At 43.1% G+C, this 16101-nt stretch overlaps 1 protein-coding gene across 2 annotated transcripts; it reads right to left on the minus strand.

Annotated features, from left to right (window-relative positions):
- Positions 1–967: 967 nt before the first annotated feature.
- On the minus strand, positions 968–14822 carry ZKSCAN7 (zinc finger with KRAB and SCAN domains 7). 2 transcript variants are annotated; one of them, XM_059390713.1, is made up of 6 exons: positions 14737–14822; positions 12066–12597; positions 8078–8246; positions 6488–6579; positions 6030–6156; positions 968–4263 (listed from the first exon to the last, which is right to left on the minus strand). In XM_059390713.1, the coding sequence occupies exons 2-6, from the start codon at positions 12477–12479 to the stop codon at positions 2813–2815; spliced, it is 2253 nt and encodes a 750-aa protein (XP_059246696.1). In that variant the 5' UTR covers positions 12480–12597; positions 14737–14822; the 3' UTR covers positions 968–2812. The 2 variants fall into 2 exon arrangements, with proteins under 2 accessions (XP_059246696.1, XP_059246695.1); XM_059390712.1 differs by having other exon boundaries at positions 968–4266.
- Positions 14823–16101: the final 1279 nt, after the last annotated feature.

Consider the following 16101-nt stretch of genomic DNA (forward strand, 5'->3'; position numbering starts at 1 on the left):
GGAGATTCCTCAAGAAAATAAAAATAGAGCTTCCCTATGACCCTGCAATTGCTCTCCTGGGTATTTACCCCAAAGATACAGATGTAGTGAAAAGAAGGGCCATCTGTACCCCAATGTTTATAGCAGCAATGGCCACGGTTGCCAAACTGTGAAAAGAACCAAGATGCCCTTCAATGGACGAATGGTTAAGGAAGATGTGGTCCATATACCCTATGGAGTATTATGCCTCCATCAGAAAGGACGAATACCCAACTTTTGTAGCAATATGGACGGGACTGGAAGAGATTACGCTGAGTGAAATCAGTCAAGCAGAGAGAGTCAATTATCATATGGTTTCACTTATTTGTGGAGCCATAACAAATAGCATGGAGGACAAGGGGAGTTAGAGAGGAGAAGGGAGTTGGGGGAAATTGGAAGGGGAGATGAAGTATGAGAGACTATAGACTCTGTAAAACAATCTGAGGGGTTTGAAGTGGTGGGGGGTGGGAGGTTGGGGGAACCAGGTGGTGGGTATTATAGAGGGCATGGATTGCATGGAGCACTGGGTGTGGTACAAAAACAATGAATACTGTTATGCTGAAAATAAATAAATTTTTTAAAAAGCTGAATAATTAGAGTTGGGGATGTACAGTATAGGTATGGAATATTTTCTTTCTGTGCATATAAGAGGTAAAAGGGCAAGCGTCCAGCTCCTAGCACCTTTACCATCATATTTGACCACTTGAACAAGTTCCTGGACATAAATTCAGTCTGATTTTTAAAAATAAACTGGAGTCCTTTATGCCACTGTTTGACAATCCAGTAAAAAATGACTTCTAGATATATATTACCAAAATTTACAGAGGGAGAAACCTAGAGTACAACCATTGAAGAAGAAGAAATAAAAATGTTGCTAAGGATACATCTCTCCCAATTCCTTTTTCCCAAAAAAAGGATCTAACTACTACTTTCAGCCTTCAATGAGTAATTCCCGCATTATGCAAACTCCTTCAGAAAATAAAAGAAAAATAAACTCCAAATACATTTTGAAAAGCCAGGAAAACCTCAGTAAATTCAACCTAGTCCTCTACTTTAAAAAAAAAAAAGTCACCACAAACAAATGAATTTTATTCCAGGACTTCAAAGTAATTTCAATCATTTATAAAGTTAAAAAAAAAAAAACAATTTACAAAAATAAAGAACATGACCCATAAAATTATACCAACAGACTTTTTAAACAATGATATAGAACTTGCAACTCTAAGAATAGTAATAATTGCTATAATGGGTACTAAGTGACAAGTACTGTTCTAAATTCCTAACACTGATTAACTGATTTTATCCTAACATAGCTTTACTTTACAGATGGAAGAACTGACACACAAGGAAGCTAAGTAACTTGCCTAGGGCTACACACCTAGAAACGTGGAGAAGCCAGGATTTGAATTAGGACACTAAGCACAAAATCAGTCTTTTTAATTACTGTACTATCTTCCTTTTTCTAAAAACAGAAAGAGAGGCATCTGGTTGGCTCAGTTGATAGAGCATGCAACTCTCGATCCTGAGGTCATGAGTTCATGCCCCACATATGCATGGAGCCTACTTAAAAAAACAAATAAATAAATAACAGAAATAGAAAAAAACTTCCTAAACACAATAGAGTATCTATCAAAAACCAACAATGAAGTAACAGTGGTGAGACGTCCATGAATACACATAGAAAATATCAATGAGGACCCCGTATGTGATATCCTACAATGAGATACCACTTCCATCTTTTATTTTTATTTTTAAAATATTTTATTTATTTATTTGACAGAGATCACAAGTAGGCAGAGAGGCAGGCAGAGAGGAAGGGAAGCAGGCTCCCCACTGAGCAGAGAGCCTGATACAGGACTCGATCCCAGGACCCTGGGATCATGACCTGAGCCCAAGGCAGAGGCTTTAACCCATTGTGCCACCCAGGCACTGCCCCACTTCCATCTTTAGAAGCCTCTAATCTGATGAGGGTGGGGAAGGGGATCTCACACCCAACTTAAAGATGGTGCAATTTAGAGCAGAGTTTAAAAAATTTATTAAACAACTACTATGAAAATTATCTATATGCTAAAGAACAGATACCACACCTAGCCTTAAATAGCCTACAATAAGTTGATATGAAAGTATACAAATACACGTTAAGTTCAGAATAACCGGCAAGATAATTTAACAACAGTTGCACGTTGCAGCACCAACTAATTGGAAGCACTGAGGTCAAATGAATAGAAGTTTAAGAGGGAAGAAAAAGCATTTTAAGAAGTTCTTTCAGAAATGAGAGGGCTCTGGAAGAATCTAAGGGACATAAATTAGTCAAGAGGAAAAAAAAAGGTTTTATATGTAGGGAACACAAGTGATAAGGGCCTGAATTATAATGGAAGTTTATAAACTATATAGGGAGAGCCTTAGCCAAGGAGACAGGAAAGAATGAATCCATCTTGCAATATGACCTATGTAAGTGGTAAAACTTAGGAGGTAGAGTAGAATAAGAAGCATATAATCTCTGTCCTTGAAAAGCACAAAATCTGATTATAGGATGCAGAACTGAAAAATGAGTTTGATTTTTTTCAACAGTTCAAAAGAAAGAAAGAATGAATGAATAAACAAGTACATGAAATGTGTAGTCCTTACTTCCCCCTAATGGCAGAAAATGATTACACTGTGACTCCCACCCTCCCACCTTCATGACTCACCAGGAAGCATGTAAGGATTAGTACATTTTGATGAGCAGTTTTAAGAGAGACATCTTTAAAAAACAAAAACAAAAAAAGCTTAATTAATTCCTTAGAAAATCATCTTAAGAAACTGAGTGAGCCAGACCTGAGTGCTTCTCTCCAATGTGAGTTCGCTGGTGGTGATTAAAAGTGGAACGCTGACTGAAGGCTTTCCCACACTCAATACATTCATAAGGCTTCTCTCCTGTGTGAACCCTCTGGTGCACAATGAGCTGCGAGCTGTCACTAAAAGCTTTCCCACAATTACTACATTTATAGGGTTTTTCCCCTGTATGGGTTCTCTGATGTACCATGAGACTGGAGCTGTAACTGAAGACCTTCCCACACTCATTACATTCATAAGGCTTCTCACCAGTGTGAATTCTCTGGTGAATAATAAGGTGTGAGTTTTGGTTGAAGGATTTTCCACACTCGTTGCATTTATAGGGCTTTTCACCTGTGTGAAGTCTCTGATGTCGAATAAGACATTTACTGAGACTGAATGCCTTACCACACTCATTACATTCAAAAGGTTTTTCTCCGGTATGAATTCTTTCATGGTCAACAAGCTGAGAGTTCTGATTGAAAGCTTTCCCACAATCACTACATTTGTATGGTTTTTGCCCAGTGTGGAGGCTCTGATGTCGAATAAGACATTTACTCCGACTGAAAGCTTTGCCACATTCATTACACTCATAAGGTTTTTCCCCAGTATGGATCCTCTGATGATCAACAAGATTTCTATTAGAACAGAAAGCTTTCCCACACTCACTACACCTGTAAGGTTTTTTACCAGTGTGAACTACCTGATGTCGGACAAGACTTTTACTACGAATGAAGGCCTCACCACACTCAGTGCATTCATAAGGTTTCTCCCCAGTATGGGTTCTCTGGTGGTCAATCAGTTGGGAACTCTGAGTGAAGGCTTTTGCACATTCATTACACTTATATGGTTTCTCACCATTATGGAGTCTCTGGTGTTGAATAAGATGGGAGCTGTGTCGGTAAGTATTTCCACACTCATTGCACTCATAGGGCTTTTCCCCTGTGTGGGTTCTGAGGTGAACTATGAGTTGAGAGGTCTGCCTGAAGGTCTTACCACATTCATTACACTCATAGGGTTTCTCTCCAGTGTGGATTCTCTGATGCCCAGTGAGGTGTGAACTTCGATTGAAAGCTTTACCACATTCATCACATTGATAAAATTTCTGTCCCTTCAGAACTCCTTGACATTCAACAGCACTAGAGGATAGATCTGGATGTTTCCCAAGTTCATTATATTCATCACATCCATCCTTTGTGGATTTATCTTTATCTTCATGTGTTATTTTGAAGAAATCATTTTCCAGTCTGCTTCCTTCTTCCTCTGAGGGTTGCCCTTCCAGCTTTTCTAAAGTACCTTCACAGGCAGCTCCTGCCTCTAGTTCCTCAGAAACTATTCCACAGAGGCCTCCAGATGTCTCACCAGGTGACCCTGGTTCTTTAGAAACTTCCTGTTTTGCAGGACACTCTGAATGCTGCATCCTAGTCTCACCTGCTGCCGAAAGAAAGAAGAAAACAACTTTTATTCATTTCTTGTTCTGCTGTTGAAACAGAATCATTAGGAGTCTATGGACCTGAAAAAACCTTCACATTAGGAGACACATTAAGAACAAGAGAAAGATGGGAAATAGCTCAAGCTTTTTCTTCATGACAGAAAAAGAGGGGAAAGATGGTCAGTGGGGAGGATGGAAGAAAAGTTATTAGGACAGAGCTCTGTCCTGACAGCTCTTAACTGCTCCAGTTAATTATCCAATTAAAAAGGCAGTTGGAAGGCAAGATAGAAGACTGTAAAGGTGGTGTGATCTTACAGAAATCACTTAGTAAAATGATGACCTCTAATATCCTTTCTAATCCTGACACTGTATGGTTCCATGGTTCCCAGTAAAGATAGTGGGGACAGAAAGGAAAATATGGGAAACAGTATGGGAAAACACAACTAGGAAAAATGTACCAAAAAAGTGATTCTCATATGTGAGGACAGTGACAAGATTCAGAGAAATCACAGGTTCAGAAATGCTGGGGGAGAAGTATTGTGGAAGGGACAGCAATGTTCTTAAAGTGGAGACTCCCTTAGTCTCTGGTGCACTAGGCTGGTAGAAGTCAGTACTGCAAGTACTACATTCCTATAAAAATTAAGAAAGGGACCAATAATTTGAAACACAAGTTGAAATATATCTTTGGTATCTTGATAATCTGGAATCAAAGGAAACTACACAGTTGAATATTTCCTTTTGAATTTGGAAAAAGTGGAAGTAGCAAGCAATCAGTCATGTCTGAACATAAAACTGTTGGTTCTTTTAATCATATCTTAACCTGGGCCACAAGCGATCATGGCATTTCAGCATATGGAAAGTTATAGCTATCTGGCTCCTGGACTCCTAAGCCTATCCACCCTCTCCATTGTTGGCTACTGTGCTAGACTTGCCAACCAGAGAACCTGCCCTGAAAACACCCATTTCCAGGAAGCTGTCCTGCCACAGTTTTTCCCAAAGGGGAAACTGAGGCAGCCATACTTTGTGCTGAGTAACTGGTTTCAATATATCTCAGACCACAGCTGACTAGACCTGGGCACCAGGACCAAGTGTAGCTTCTCTGTATGTTACCCCTCATCCTCTGCTGTGGCCAGGGGCAAAGCTCTGTCCAAACAGAGATGATACTTAATGGCCAAACCACTCTTGGAGGCCCTCTCTAAGTAAAATCTGAGCTGGAAATAGGGCAAAATAAAGAAAACTAAATGAGGCATGGAGAGAAGACAAGCCATTCGGAGCTTGAAGAAGCAGCTATGAGAGGATAAGAGATTCAGAGTAAAGAAAATGGGTGGCAGTGGGAGGACAAAACAGATATGCAGGGAGCATTTGCCTTACATTCCCTGTCATAAAAATTATTTGCTATTGTTGTTGAGGGCCCTGTTTCCCAAAGGATGGTCTAGCTGGTGGATCTGATCAGAGTTTCCATTCACTCAGCCTTATTGTAAGTAATACAGTTCAGTACTTAAATAACATGAGTAGCCCCCATTCCTTACAACTACAACTTCTAACCAAACCACCATAGGTCAATTAACGATGGGGTAAAGACAAAGTTGATAACTTAGGGCTGAGTGATGGGTACAGAGAGGTTCATTACAGTATTCTCTCTACCTTATCTCATGTTTGCAACTTTTCATGATAAAAAAAAAAAAAGCTGGGAAAAAGTAGAATAGAGCAAAGAAAATATAAAGAAAAGAATGCAGACTGTATTACTGGGAAACAGAATCATTACCCATTGAGACCACACTGCAATAGTTTTCCGGCATGATGCTCTGGAACACAGCTCTCTGACTGAGGGCCGGACCTTTCCACTTCCTCTCAGTATAGTCCACAGAAAGGAACTGGTACGCTGCAGATCCCTGGAATGACAAGATTTTACTGCTCAGGGATATTCCTTGGCCTGAAGAGCAGACACATCAGGGTACCAGGAGCCCAGGTGGGGCCCTGGTGGGTAAAGGGGTGAGGGAGGGATAGAAGTTGGGGTGACACATCTAAGAGGACAAGTCCAGCGCCAGACAGAATCCATGAACTCAGAAAGCAGGAACCAATTCCAGAGGAAGTAATCAGGAAGGTAAATCACAGGATTAATCTCAGAATTGGCCAGAGCCCTGGAGATGAGCGCTAGCTATTTCCAGGCTGCAGATTGGAAGCAGGGAATACAGAGTTCAGGGAAGACAGAGTTCAGCTCACCTGGGGCCCGACCATCTGAAGCACAGTTGCTGCTGCCTGATCTCCTGACTTCCCAGCTTGGAAAAGGGCAGGCACCTGGGAAGCACACTGAGCTGAGAGAGGAAAGAGAGTTATGAGGACAAGTCCTGCCTCGGCTCCAATAAGGTCTGTATCCCAGGGAGTGGGTTCAACAGAACCCAGGCAGCTCCACACACTGCCTCTCATCCCTCTTCCATACACGCGTTATTCTGACTGCGCTGTGAATTTTCCATGCAGGTTTTACTCTGAGGATAAAGAGGGTTCCCTGGTCCAACTGAGAATTACCCATTCCACCCAGCCCTCACTCGCTTCAAACTCTCTGAAGGAAGGTAGACTTGGGTCCACTTTCTCTCCCCATGGCTTCTGTGGCATCAGCCCAACCTGATTTGCCCCTCACATTTCTGGGCCTTCATTCCGGATTTCCCTTCCTTTTTTTGGCTTCTCATTATGGACGCTGCAGGCGCTGGGCCTCAAAGCATCCCTTTTTGCTCTGGCAGAGATCTCATGGACTCTCAATGCTCTACTGCTACTTTCCCAGTTCCAGCTCTCTTCTAGACCCCCATTACAGACTTCAGTGGCCTACTGGACATTTCATTTGGGTGTCCCTCTTTATCTTATATTCAGTCAAAAATGGACATTTTTACCATCTTTCTTTCCTGACTTTCTGAGTTCCACCAATAAATCCAAATATTGGCCAAACCCCATAATTCTTCTTCCTCTTACTGTCCCATGAATTCTTCCTACACAATGTATCTCCTGTCTCTCAATTTCTGTTCCACTCATCATTGCTCAGGCAATGACCACCTCACATCCATTCTGGCACACTGGTCTCTTACTGAGGTCTCCAACCACTGGTCTCACCATTCATCCCAGACACATGCATTAGAATAATTCTCCCAAAATACTGTTTCTAACACATCAACGCTCATTCAGCAAAATTTTCCTAACCTCAGTTGTTAGGTCCTATTCTAGCAGACCCTGTGCTCCCCCAAACAGTTCTTCCTCATTTCACCTCAGTGGGGGGTCCAGGGAACCCCCACTTAGTCTTTATTTATATCCTCTACTTTGGTGCCTACCACTTTTCTCCCTGCTTCAATTTGTTCCCCCATTTTTCACAATCACATCCCACAGACACCTCACTTGTGAAGCCTCCCCTACCCACCCAGACCATAACAATTTTGCTCAATGTTTACAATGCCCATATTGCTTGTTTTCATGGCATCAAATACCTGGGGACAGATATCACTCAATGTATCTTACAAAGACAACTCTTCTTGCAGTTGACTGACTCTCTGACAACTAGATAACAAGTTCTTTGAAAGCAATAAATGTGTACTGTATCTCTCTGGTTCTCAACAGTGCCTCATCCATGACATGTACTAGACAAAAACTTGCTAAATACACAAATGATTAGAGAATAAGCAAAAGAAACAGACAAAGTCACTAGGAAATGAAGACATAGGGCAAGGCAGTGAGGGATTCCAATGGGATGGGCTATAGGGAAATAAAGGAAAGGAGACTTGAAGAGATAAGGGAGGCAGGATTTGAGGCCAGGGCTGAGGAGAGGAGTACCAGAGTGCCCAGTGCGGAGGAGGTGTATCCCTGGGTCATGAGGAGGCTCCAGGCAGGCGCCAGAGCCTGAACTCTCACTGAAGGATGAGGTAGGAAGAGATTCCTCTGTTGTACCCAGGGCTGTCATATCCTCCAAATGCATTTTCTGTTCCTGTACAGGAGCTGAAACCTAAAGACAGGAATTATAATTGGAATCAAAAGAGCATCCTTCAAGGTCTAGAAACCCAAACCTCTAAGAAACACCACCAGGAAAAGCCAGGAAAAGAACAGACAATGTCCTTCCAGACCAGTACAGCCTACTGGGGGGAACACTGTCAAAACAGGATCTACAACTTGCCATCCTGCTTGCTATACTTCTGTTGAACCTCTTGGTAGAAGCCTGAAGCCCACATCATATAACCTTTCTCATTTTGTCAATTCTTCAGACATTAATTTGCTTATGAAGAACAATCTAGAAAAAGGAGCCAGAAGAACAATTCTACATACTCCTTATGGCCTTAGTCTACAGAAGAGACCAATCAGAAGTACCTAGAAAATCAAAAATGACAGGTGTATGTACCTAGGCATGCACATATAATGCTGAGGCTGACAGCAGAAACAAGAGCCCAGAATCGTGGCTGACAAACCTCAGGAGAGCTTTTCCAATTTCTCTCAGCAAACGTTCCTCTTCAGAGAAGCCATTTCTAACCACAGTGACAAAGTTGTAGTATTCACTCTCTCTCAAATTACCGGATTACAGTCTCTATATGTCTTAACCCTTACATTATCTTATTTATGCCTTTATTGTCTATTTCTCCCCCAATGAAATATAAGCTTTTTGAGGGTAAGAACTCTGCCTTGATCACTTGCTCCTAGAACAATGCTTGGCCCAATGCTGGTGTTCTGTTAAAATTTGCTGATAATTTTCTCTTGATACTTTTTTCCCCTCTTGATATTTACTACTAGTTTTTAGAGTTATCTGCAAAATCAGTATTCGGTATGTACTATCCCTCCAAAATAACGCTTATAAAAAGTCAAGTAAGATTAGGTAGCACCAATCTTTAGAGACCTTGAGAACACCTCAGAGTAGAGGTATTTCTAACCCTTGCTTATTGTCATCAAACCAGCTCCTCACAATCTCATGGTTACTTTTTCACCAGCATTTGGAGCTGAAAACATAAAACACTATCTAAATGAATCATATTTATAGGCTCACTTGCTTGCACTGCCATGTACACAGTACAGCCTAGGGTGAAAATAACTTCACAAATCCTGCTGGATTTGCTTCATTGGGTTATATCTGCTGAGATCTAAGGGGACTCTCTCCTTTACTGTATGTCTCTTTAGCACAGTGATAGAACCAGAAGGCTCCCTGGAGTCTCCATGGAACAGTTCTTATAAATGGGTGTTACAGTTCTTAAATACAGCTGCTGTGGGTATTGGAAGAAGGTAGAACTTGGCTGCATCATGACAACACAACCTTGAAATTCACTAACAATTAAATGCTGGTCAGTTCTTATTCATTACCTAGGACTCAGACTCCCAGGTTTCTTTTCTTTTAGGAATGAAAACTCCATTCCAATTTTCATCTAAGATGGCACTCCACAGCAAGATACTAGGGGGGAACTAGTGGCTTAGAACCTAGGGTGCTAGAAAATTCTGATTCCCACACTTGGTAGTAATCAGCAATAACCATACTTCAGTTAAATCTCTTGGACAAAGAGAATATTCACTAACCACCATCTGAGATGAGTCAATTAATCTCTCTGTGCTTGTGTCACTTGTCAAATGGAGATATGATTATTATTTTCATATTTTGTAAGCCTGCTAGGAACAAAAATAAGATATAGGATATAAAAGCATTTGCAAATTGCATGATTCTGCAGCCCAAGAGGGATTGCTCTACAATCCTCTCCAGCCCCAAAGTACACATATGCACATGCTCACTCCTGCTGAGCCAGTGACTCTGATCTGCCTTGATATTCCTTAATCTACTCCTGACAAACTGCCACAAAAAAAGCTTGTTTTATCCATTTAGCCACAAATACATTTTTCTGAGCCCATGGTAGGAAAGGTAGTCCCATTCTCATGTCTTCCACATCAGAAAAACTTAAGCAGACAATAAAGGCAGAGTAAGAAATAAAGTCCAAAGATCCTACTCCTAAGCAGGAGCCAATAGTGTGCAGCTGCTCTGTCAACTGTTAAGTCACTCTCTTGAGTTTGTGACTCAGTCACCTTTTTCTGAGGGTACCTGGGTAAAAGCTTAAGTTTTAATTGAGGGGGCATTCTCTTCAAGTTAGGCAAACAAAGGTGGGAAATAGAGAAATTCTCCTTTCCAGCCTCCTCACTAAATGGCACTCAAAAACAGTTTATTCAGTCACTGGTCTCTGCCCATGGTTGAATCTAGTTGCTCTCTAGACCCTGATGATGACTGATTTATTCCTGTGTTTATTTTTGTATCCAAAGAAATAATGGTTGGCAATGGATTCAGTGCCAAATGGGTGGGCTGGTACTCGTGGAAAAAGGTGTAGCCCTCAAATTCCAATCAACTGGAATTGATTCCCTAGACATACATATTGTAACTATTTTTTTGGATACTTGGGAAATTTCATATACTGGTTTTCCATAATAAAGTGCAAAGGAATAAAGGTAGAGGGAACCCTAATTTACCCTCCTTGGTTAGTATGAGAGCAATTTTAGACTTATCAGATAGAACTGATTTAGGTGTCAATTTACCACTAAACTGGGTGTTGCTGTGAAGGTGTTTTGTACATATAATCAATATCCATGTTCAGTTTACTCTAAGTAAAGGAGATTATCCTAGATCATCTGGATGAGCCTGATTTAATGAGTTATAAAAACCTTAAAATTAGAGCTGGAAGTTCCATGAAAAGTAATTCTGCATGTAGACAGCAGCTTCAGCCTGTGCCTGAGTTTCAGCTGGCCCTTCCTGATGGCCTATTCTACAGATTTCCGACTTGTACTGCCAGGCCAGTCCTCATAATCACTTAAGTCACTCTGTAGCAATGCTATAGATATATATACAAATCTTAATATGTAATATATATCATTTCCTACTGGTTTTGCTTCTTTGGCTAAACCCTGACTGATACACATGGTCACAGAGCTACTTAGCTCTGTGGTCCTAGAAGCCAGATTTTCCACTGTTATCACACTGCTGGCTCTACAACTTTTCCTCTAATTTAAATTATCTTGGCGGGCACCTGGGTGGCTCAGTGGGTTAAGCCGCTGCCTTCGGCTCAGGTCATGATCTCAGGGTCCTGGGATCGAGTCCCGCATCGGGCTCTCTGCTCAGCAGGGGGCCTGCTTCCCTTCCTCTCTCTCTGCCTGCCTCTCTGCCTACTTGTGACCTCTCTCTGTCAAATAAATAAATAAATAAATCTTTATAAAAAAAAATAAATTATCTTGGCTTTAAATTTGAGAGAACCCTAGGAAACAGGGTAAAACAAAATGAGAATTAAAGAAAGAAAGAAAGAGAGGAAGGAGGGAAGGAAGGAAGGAAGGAGAAAGACTCCAGTTGGGTTTGCAAAGTTAGAAAAGAAACTAATGATTATGAGGCCCAGAAATGTCACCTCTCCTAAAGAACCTAAAATTCGAGAAGAGAGATAACAGACTCTGAGAAGTACAAGGAAGTAAGTAATGACAACTTCTCGAATGAAGGCCCATGTTATCAACATATGTAGAAATCTACTCCCTACCACAGTCCCTTCTAAACAGTGGGCAGATTCTCTACCTGCCAGGAGTACTATGTGGATCACCAGGTTGAAGCGAGGGTCACAACACATTATTCCAAAAGTGATGTACAGAGCTTCTCTGGGAATTGTATTTTTGTTCATGACTTAAAGCACAAAACTATTTCTTCCCTCTCCATGGAACTGGTTCAGGAATCCTAAGGATAAACCAACCTAGAGCCTATGGAACAGAGAATGACTATTCCCAAGCTAATCCAGCCACTAGAGAAGATGCCATTCTGGACTCATCTGCTCACCTCTCCTATGTGTCTCTGAAAATCCTCCACCACAGCCACAGCCTCCTCGCCACTCTCAGGGTGATGCAGCTGCACCCAGGTCCGTAACTCCCCAGGCAAAATGCTCAGGAACTGCTCCAGCACCAGCAGCTCCAGGATCTGCTCCTTGGTGTGTACCTCTGGCATCAGCCACCACTGGCAGAGCTCCCGGAGCCGGCTCAGTGCCTCCTGTGGCCCAGACATCTCATGGTAACATAACTGCCTGAAGTGTAGCCGGAAAATTTCACAGACAGGAGGGTGGTTCTTTTGGAGACTACAGCCCTGACCCCAGGTCTGGCTCCCTGGCTCCTGCTTCATGGTCTGGCGTCCCTCGTGTTTCTGGAGAACAGCACCATTAGGGAGGAGGCCTAAAGTCCCCCTGCCTTGGGTGGTCATTGTGACCTCCAAGAAAAGCTTGTTTCAGCTGCAGTTTGTCCAGTTAAAATGATGCTCTGTAATTCAGGTCTCAGGAGCTGTTTTCAGAGTTGGGGACAGAGGGCAATGGGGGTGTCACCTACAAAAACATCAAGAGAGAAATCAGAGTCCCAGAGTGTTCAGCCCTGGGCTGACAACAGTTAAAAACCAAAGCTCCAAGGGTACCTATGTGGCTCAGTTCATTAAGTGTCTAACTCTTGGTTTTCACTCAGGTCATAATATCAGGGTCATGAGAACAAGCCCCACATAGGGCTCGGCACTTAGTGCAGAGACTGCTCTCCCTCTCCCACAGACCCTCCCCCTGTTCACATGCTCGCTCTCTCTCTCACTCCCTCTCTCTAACAAATAAATAAATAAATCTTAAAAAAAAAAAAAAAAGTAAAAAAAAACTCCAGGAAGAAAAGCGGGGGAGGTAGTTTACAACCAGGGCAGTCTCTAAGCATCTAAGGGACTTCCCTTCTTAAATTTTCAGTGGCTCCCAGAACCTACAGGATGAAACCTTAATGTCTATGCCTAGCAGTCACAGCCCTTCACCATCTGGCCTTGGGTCCTGCTCTAGACATACCCTTACCACTCTCTCCAGGTACTCAGGCTAGAAAAGCTGCAATAATCTCCAAGTGAGGAATATGCAAGATGATCCAAAGGGTATATTAAGAATACATTAAGTTGTTATTTAGCTCCTATTTAGTCTATGTTTTATAATGTGTATTGAAATTTATAAAACGATACATATATTTAATTTATAAGTAAACCTATGCGGGAAGTGAATGCTCAAAGTTCTTCTATTCTCTATTGTGACAGAGATGTACAACAAAGTTTGGCACTAAAGCTCTGGAGACACAGCCAGAAGCCACATATTCTCTTATCCTCTTTGGATTTTTCTTCTTCAGCTTTTGACAAACTCTTACTCATCTGTCAAGACCGAAAACAAATACCCTTTCCTCCTAAAACAAATACCCTTTCCTCCTGAATGCTTGCTTTCCTGATTGTCCTAGGCAGGAAGAAAGGTGGTAGCCTTCTTCTCTGTACTTCTAATTAAAACACAATTGTTTTAATTAGTTTATGCACAACTGGCCACTCACACCCTCTTGCTAGACAGCCACCAAAAAAACACAACGGAATCAGTAAATTCCAGACCTTTCCCTACTCTACCACCTCCCCTAGAAAACCTTCCTGATCTCTCCAGGCTTAGGTGTGATTACTGCCTCAGTGAGCCCACAGCACCTTTTTCATTCAAACCTCTACTAGAACACTTACCACACTGTGTTTGTGATTTACACTGCTGTCTCCCCCACTTTGGGGAAAGACTCAAAGGGCAGGGGAGGGGCAGAGGGCAATGGGGGCGTCACATACAGGTTTCCAGTCCTGTGTGTGTGTGTGTGTGTGTACACAGCACACAGAGGTAGACCTTTAGTAAACGAATGAATGTCGTTCATTTAGCTGATACTGAAGCGGGGGAAAAGGTTTTATCCACTTAATATATAGTAAAACTCGGAGAATCAGTACCTTAGTGGAAACTAGGGCATCAATGATGGTCACCATGCATCTCAGTACCCTTGGTAAGCAACTCCCTAGGCTTCAATTTCTGTTAAGAAAGGAAAAAAGGGAGGAGGAAAGGAAAGCTGAAAAGAAAGGAAAGGAGGAAGGAAGGAATGAAGAGAGCAAGCAAGCAGGCGGAAGAAGAAAGAGGAAGAAGAGGAGGGGGAGGAGGAGGACGAGAAGAGCCTATTAACTCTGCTCTGAGATCCCCACACCTGTAAAAAGTTCTGATCATTTTCCTACTAGTTCCGAATGCTCTGCGGCTAATCTCTTCTGCATTTTTAGGTCTCCAAGTGACACTTCACGTTTTTAATTTCAAGACTGTGTCTAACCCACTTCTGACGCTTTGTGCTGTCTCTCAGCGCAAGGCTGGGAAACCACCTACGTTTTGCGTTAAACCAGGGCGTCTGCGGCGCAGCCCACCTGGTCATGTCTGCCTTTTACTCCGCCGTACCGGCAGACGCCATGCTCCAGGCCAGGCACCGCTGGTCAAGGGGGCGGGACAAAGAGGCGGCTCTACAACTGCCGGCTTCAGAGTATCACAGAGACCGCGCCACCGGCCGCGGAGGCAATGCGTGCAGCGCACCACAGTCGCAGATTAAGCCTGCGGGCGGCCGCGGCTCCAAGCCAGCGACCCCCGCCCGGGCAGCACCTCCCTCCCAGCCCCCGCTCCGCTCACCCGTGTCCAGTCGCAGCGACCCCTGCATGCGGGAAGCACCCGTGGCCTGCAGGAGCGAAAACAATGGCCGAGCCGGAAGCGAGAACAAGACCCACTTCCGGCCCCTCCAGGATCCCGGAACTCTCGGTGGCCAAGGTGGGCGCGCACTTCTGTGCTCTGAAGGGTGAGCTGGAAGGCGGTCGCCAGTACAACCCGCAATCGGGCTAGGCGGGGCCATCTCGGAACGGAGAGAGGGTGGGGCCTCAAGTGAGGTTTCAAGCTAGGTACCTTTTCCTCTCAGACCATTCAAAGTATGAGCTACCCATATGCACCCCAGCTCTGCTCCTACCCCTTCTGCTGATCTTGGGGAATACACCCAACTTCTGAGACCATTTCTGACACCTGAAAAATGTAGAGCATAACGTGTGCCTCACAGGGCTTTGAATGATGACAGAGATAACATATAGACACTACATAGCAAAAGGCCTGGTATATACTACATGTGATGCCCATGGCATTTTCACCCAATATGAGTTTCAGTGTACACGCATCTCCATCTTATTAATGAAGAAACAGGCCCAGTGACTGGTATTTTGGCTGATGGATGTGGTTAATCTTTCCTAAAGTTAAGCACTGGCAATCTGGAGTCCAAGGAGCAGATAAAAAGTGGAAGGGTAAGGGGACAACATAATCTAGACGCACTTGTCTAGTATCTGGTTGTCAGGAGCTACCCAGGTGGTCTTCACCTGGAAGAATGGTTTGCATACAGAAGCAGGATGTGAACAGGTCCCTGCTGTTAACATGATTGAGCCCTGAAGCCACAACCTCTAGGTATAATGGCCATGGGTGAAGGGCAGAGGATAAGATCAGCCACTTTTCCACAGAAATAGCTGTATCTTATGTAGCTTGCTGTAGCCTAGAAGATAGATCATTTACAGGCTGCAAAGTAGCAGTCTCATGGCATATCCAGGCATCAGCAATATATCAAGGGTGTTCTGGGCCAATCTCTGGACTGGACATATCCCTCAATTCCTTGCAAAAGCCAGGACAGAAACAAAGACATCAGAAGACCTGCAGAGTTTTCACAAGCTGTAAGGAAGTCTCTTGGAATAGTTTATGCTCGCCCCACCCTAAAGGGTGTCCTTTTGATATCAAGGTCACCCCCTACATTTAGAAACTTCATAGGGAGGTCTTGGGTATCTCACCCTAGCTTCTGCCTGTCATTGCCACTGGATGTAGTCCACTGGTCCACTAAAGCCTCAGAGACTCAAGGCCCCGCCTAGCCCGGTTGCCGGTTGTACTGGCAAGAAGTCTCTTAAGGCTAACCCAAATGTTGTCAACTCCAGTTCTCAGGTTTCCCTGATCATGTGATGGCCTGCAGTTCTA

The sequence above is a fragment of the Mustela nigripes genome, chromosome 2, assembly GCF_022355385.1.
Source record: "Mustela nigripes isolate SB6536 chromosome 2, MUSNIG.SB6536, whole genome shotgun sequence".
Taxonomy (NCBI): domain Eukaryota; kingdom Metazoa; phylum Chordata; class Mammalia; order Carnivora; family Mustelidae; genus Mustela; species Mustela nigripes.

Excerpts from the sequence above, each read along its gene's own strand:
- ZKSCAN7 (XM_059390712.1), bottom strand. The coding sequence starts at position 12,479 with ATGACCACCCAAGGCAGGGGGACTTTAGGCCTCCTCCCTAATGGTGCT. Across the intron at positions 8,247-12,065 it reads TTCAGAGACACATAGGAGAG|GTTTCAGCTCCTGTACAGGA; the intron begins GTGAGCAGATGA and ends TCCTGTCTTTAG. Across the intron at positions 6,580-8,077 it reads CCTCCGCACTGGGCACTCTG|CTCAGTGTGCTTCCCAGGTG; the intron begins GTACTCCTCTCC and ends TTCCTCTCTCAG.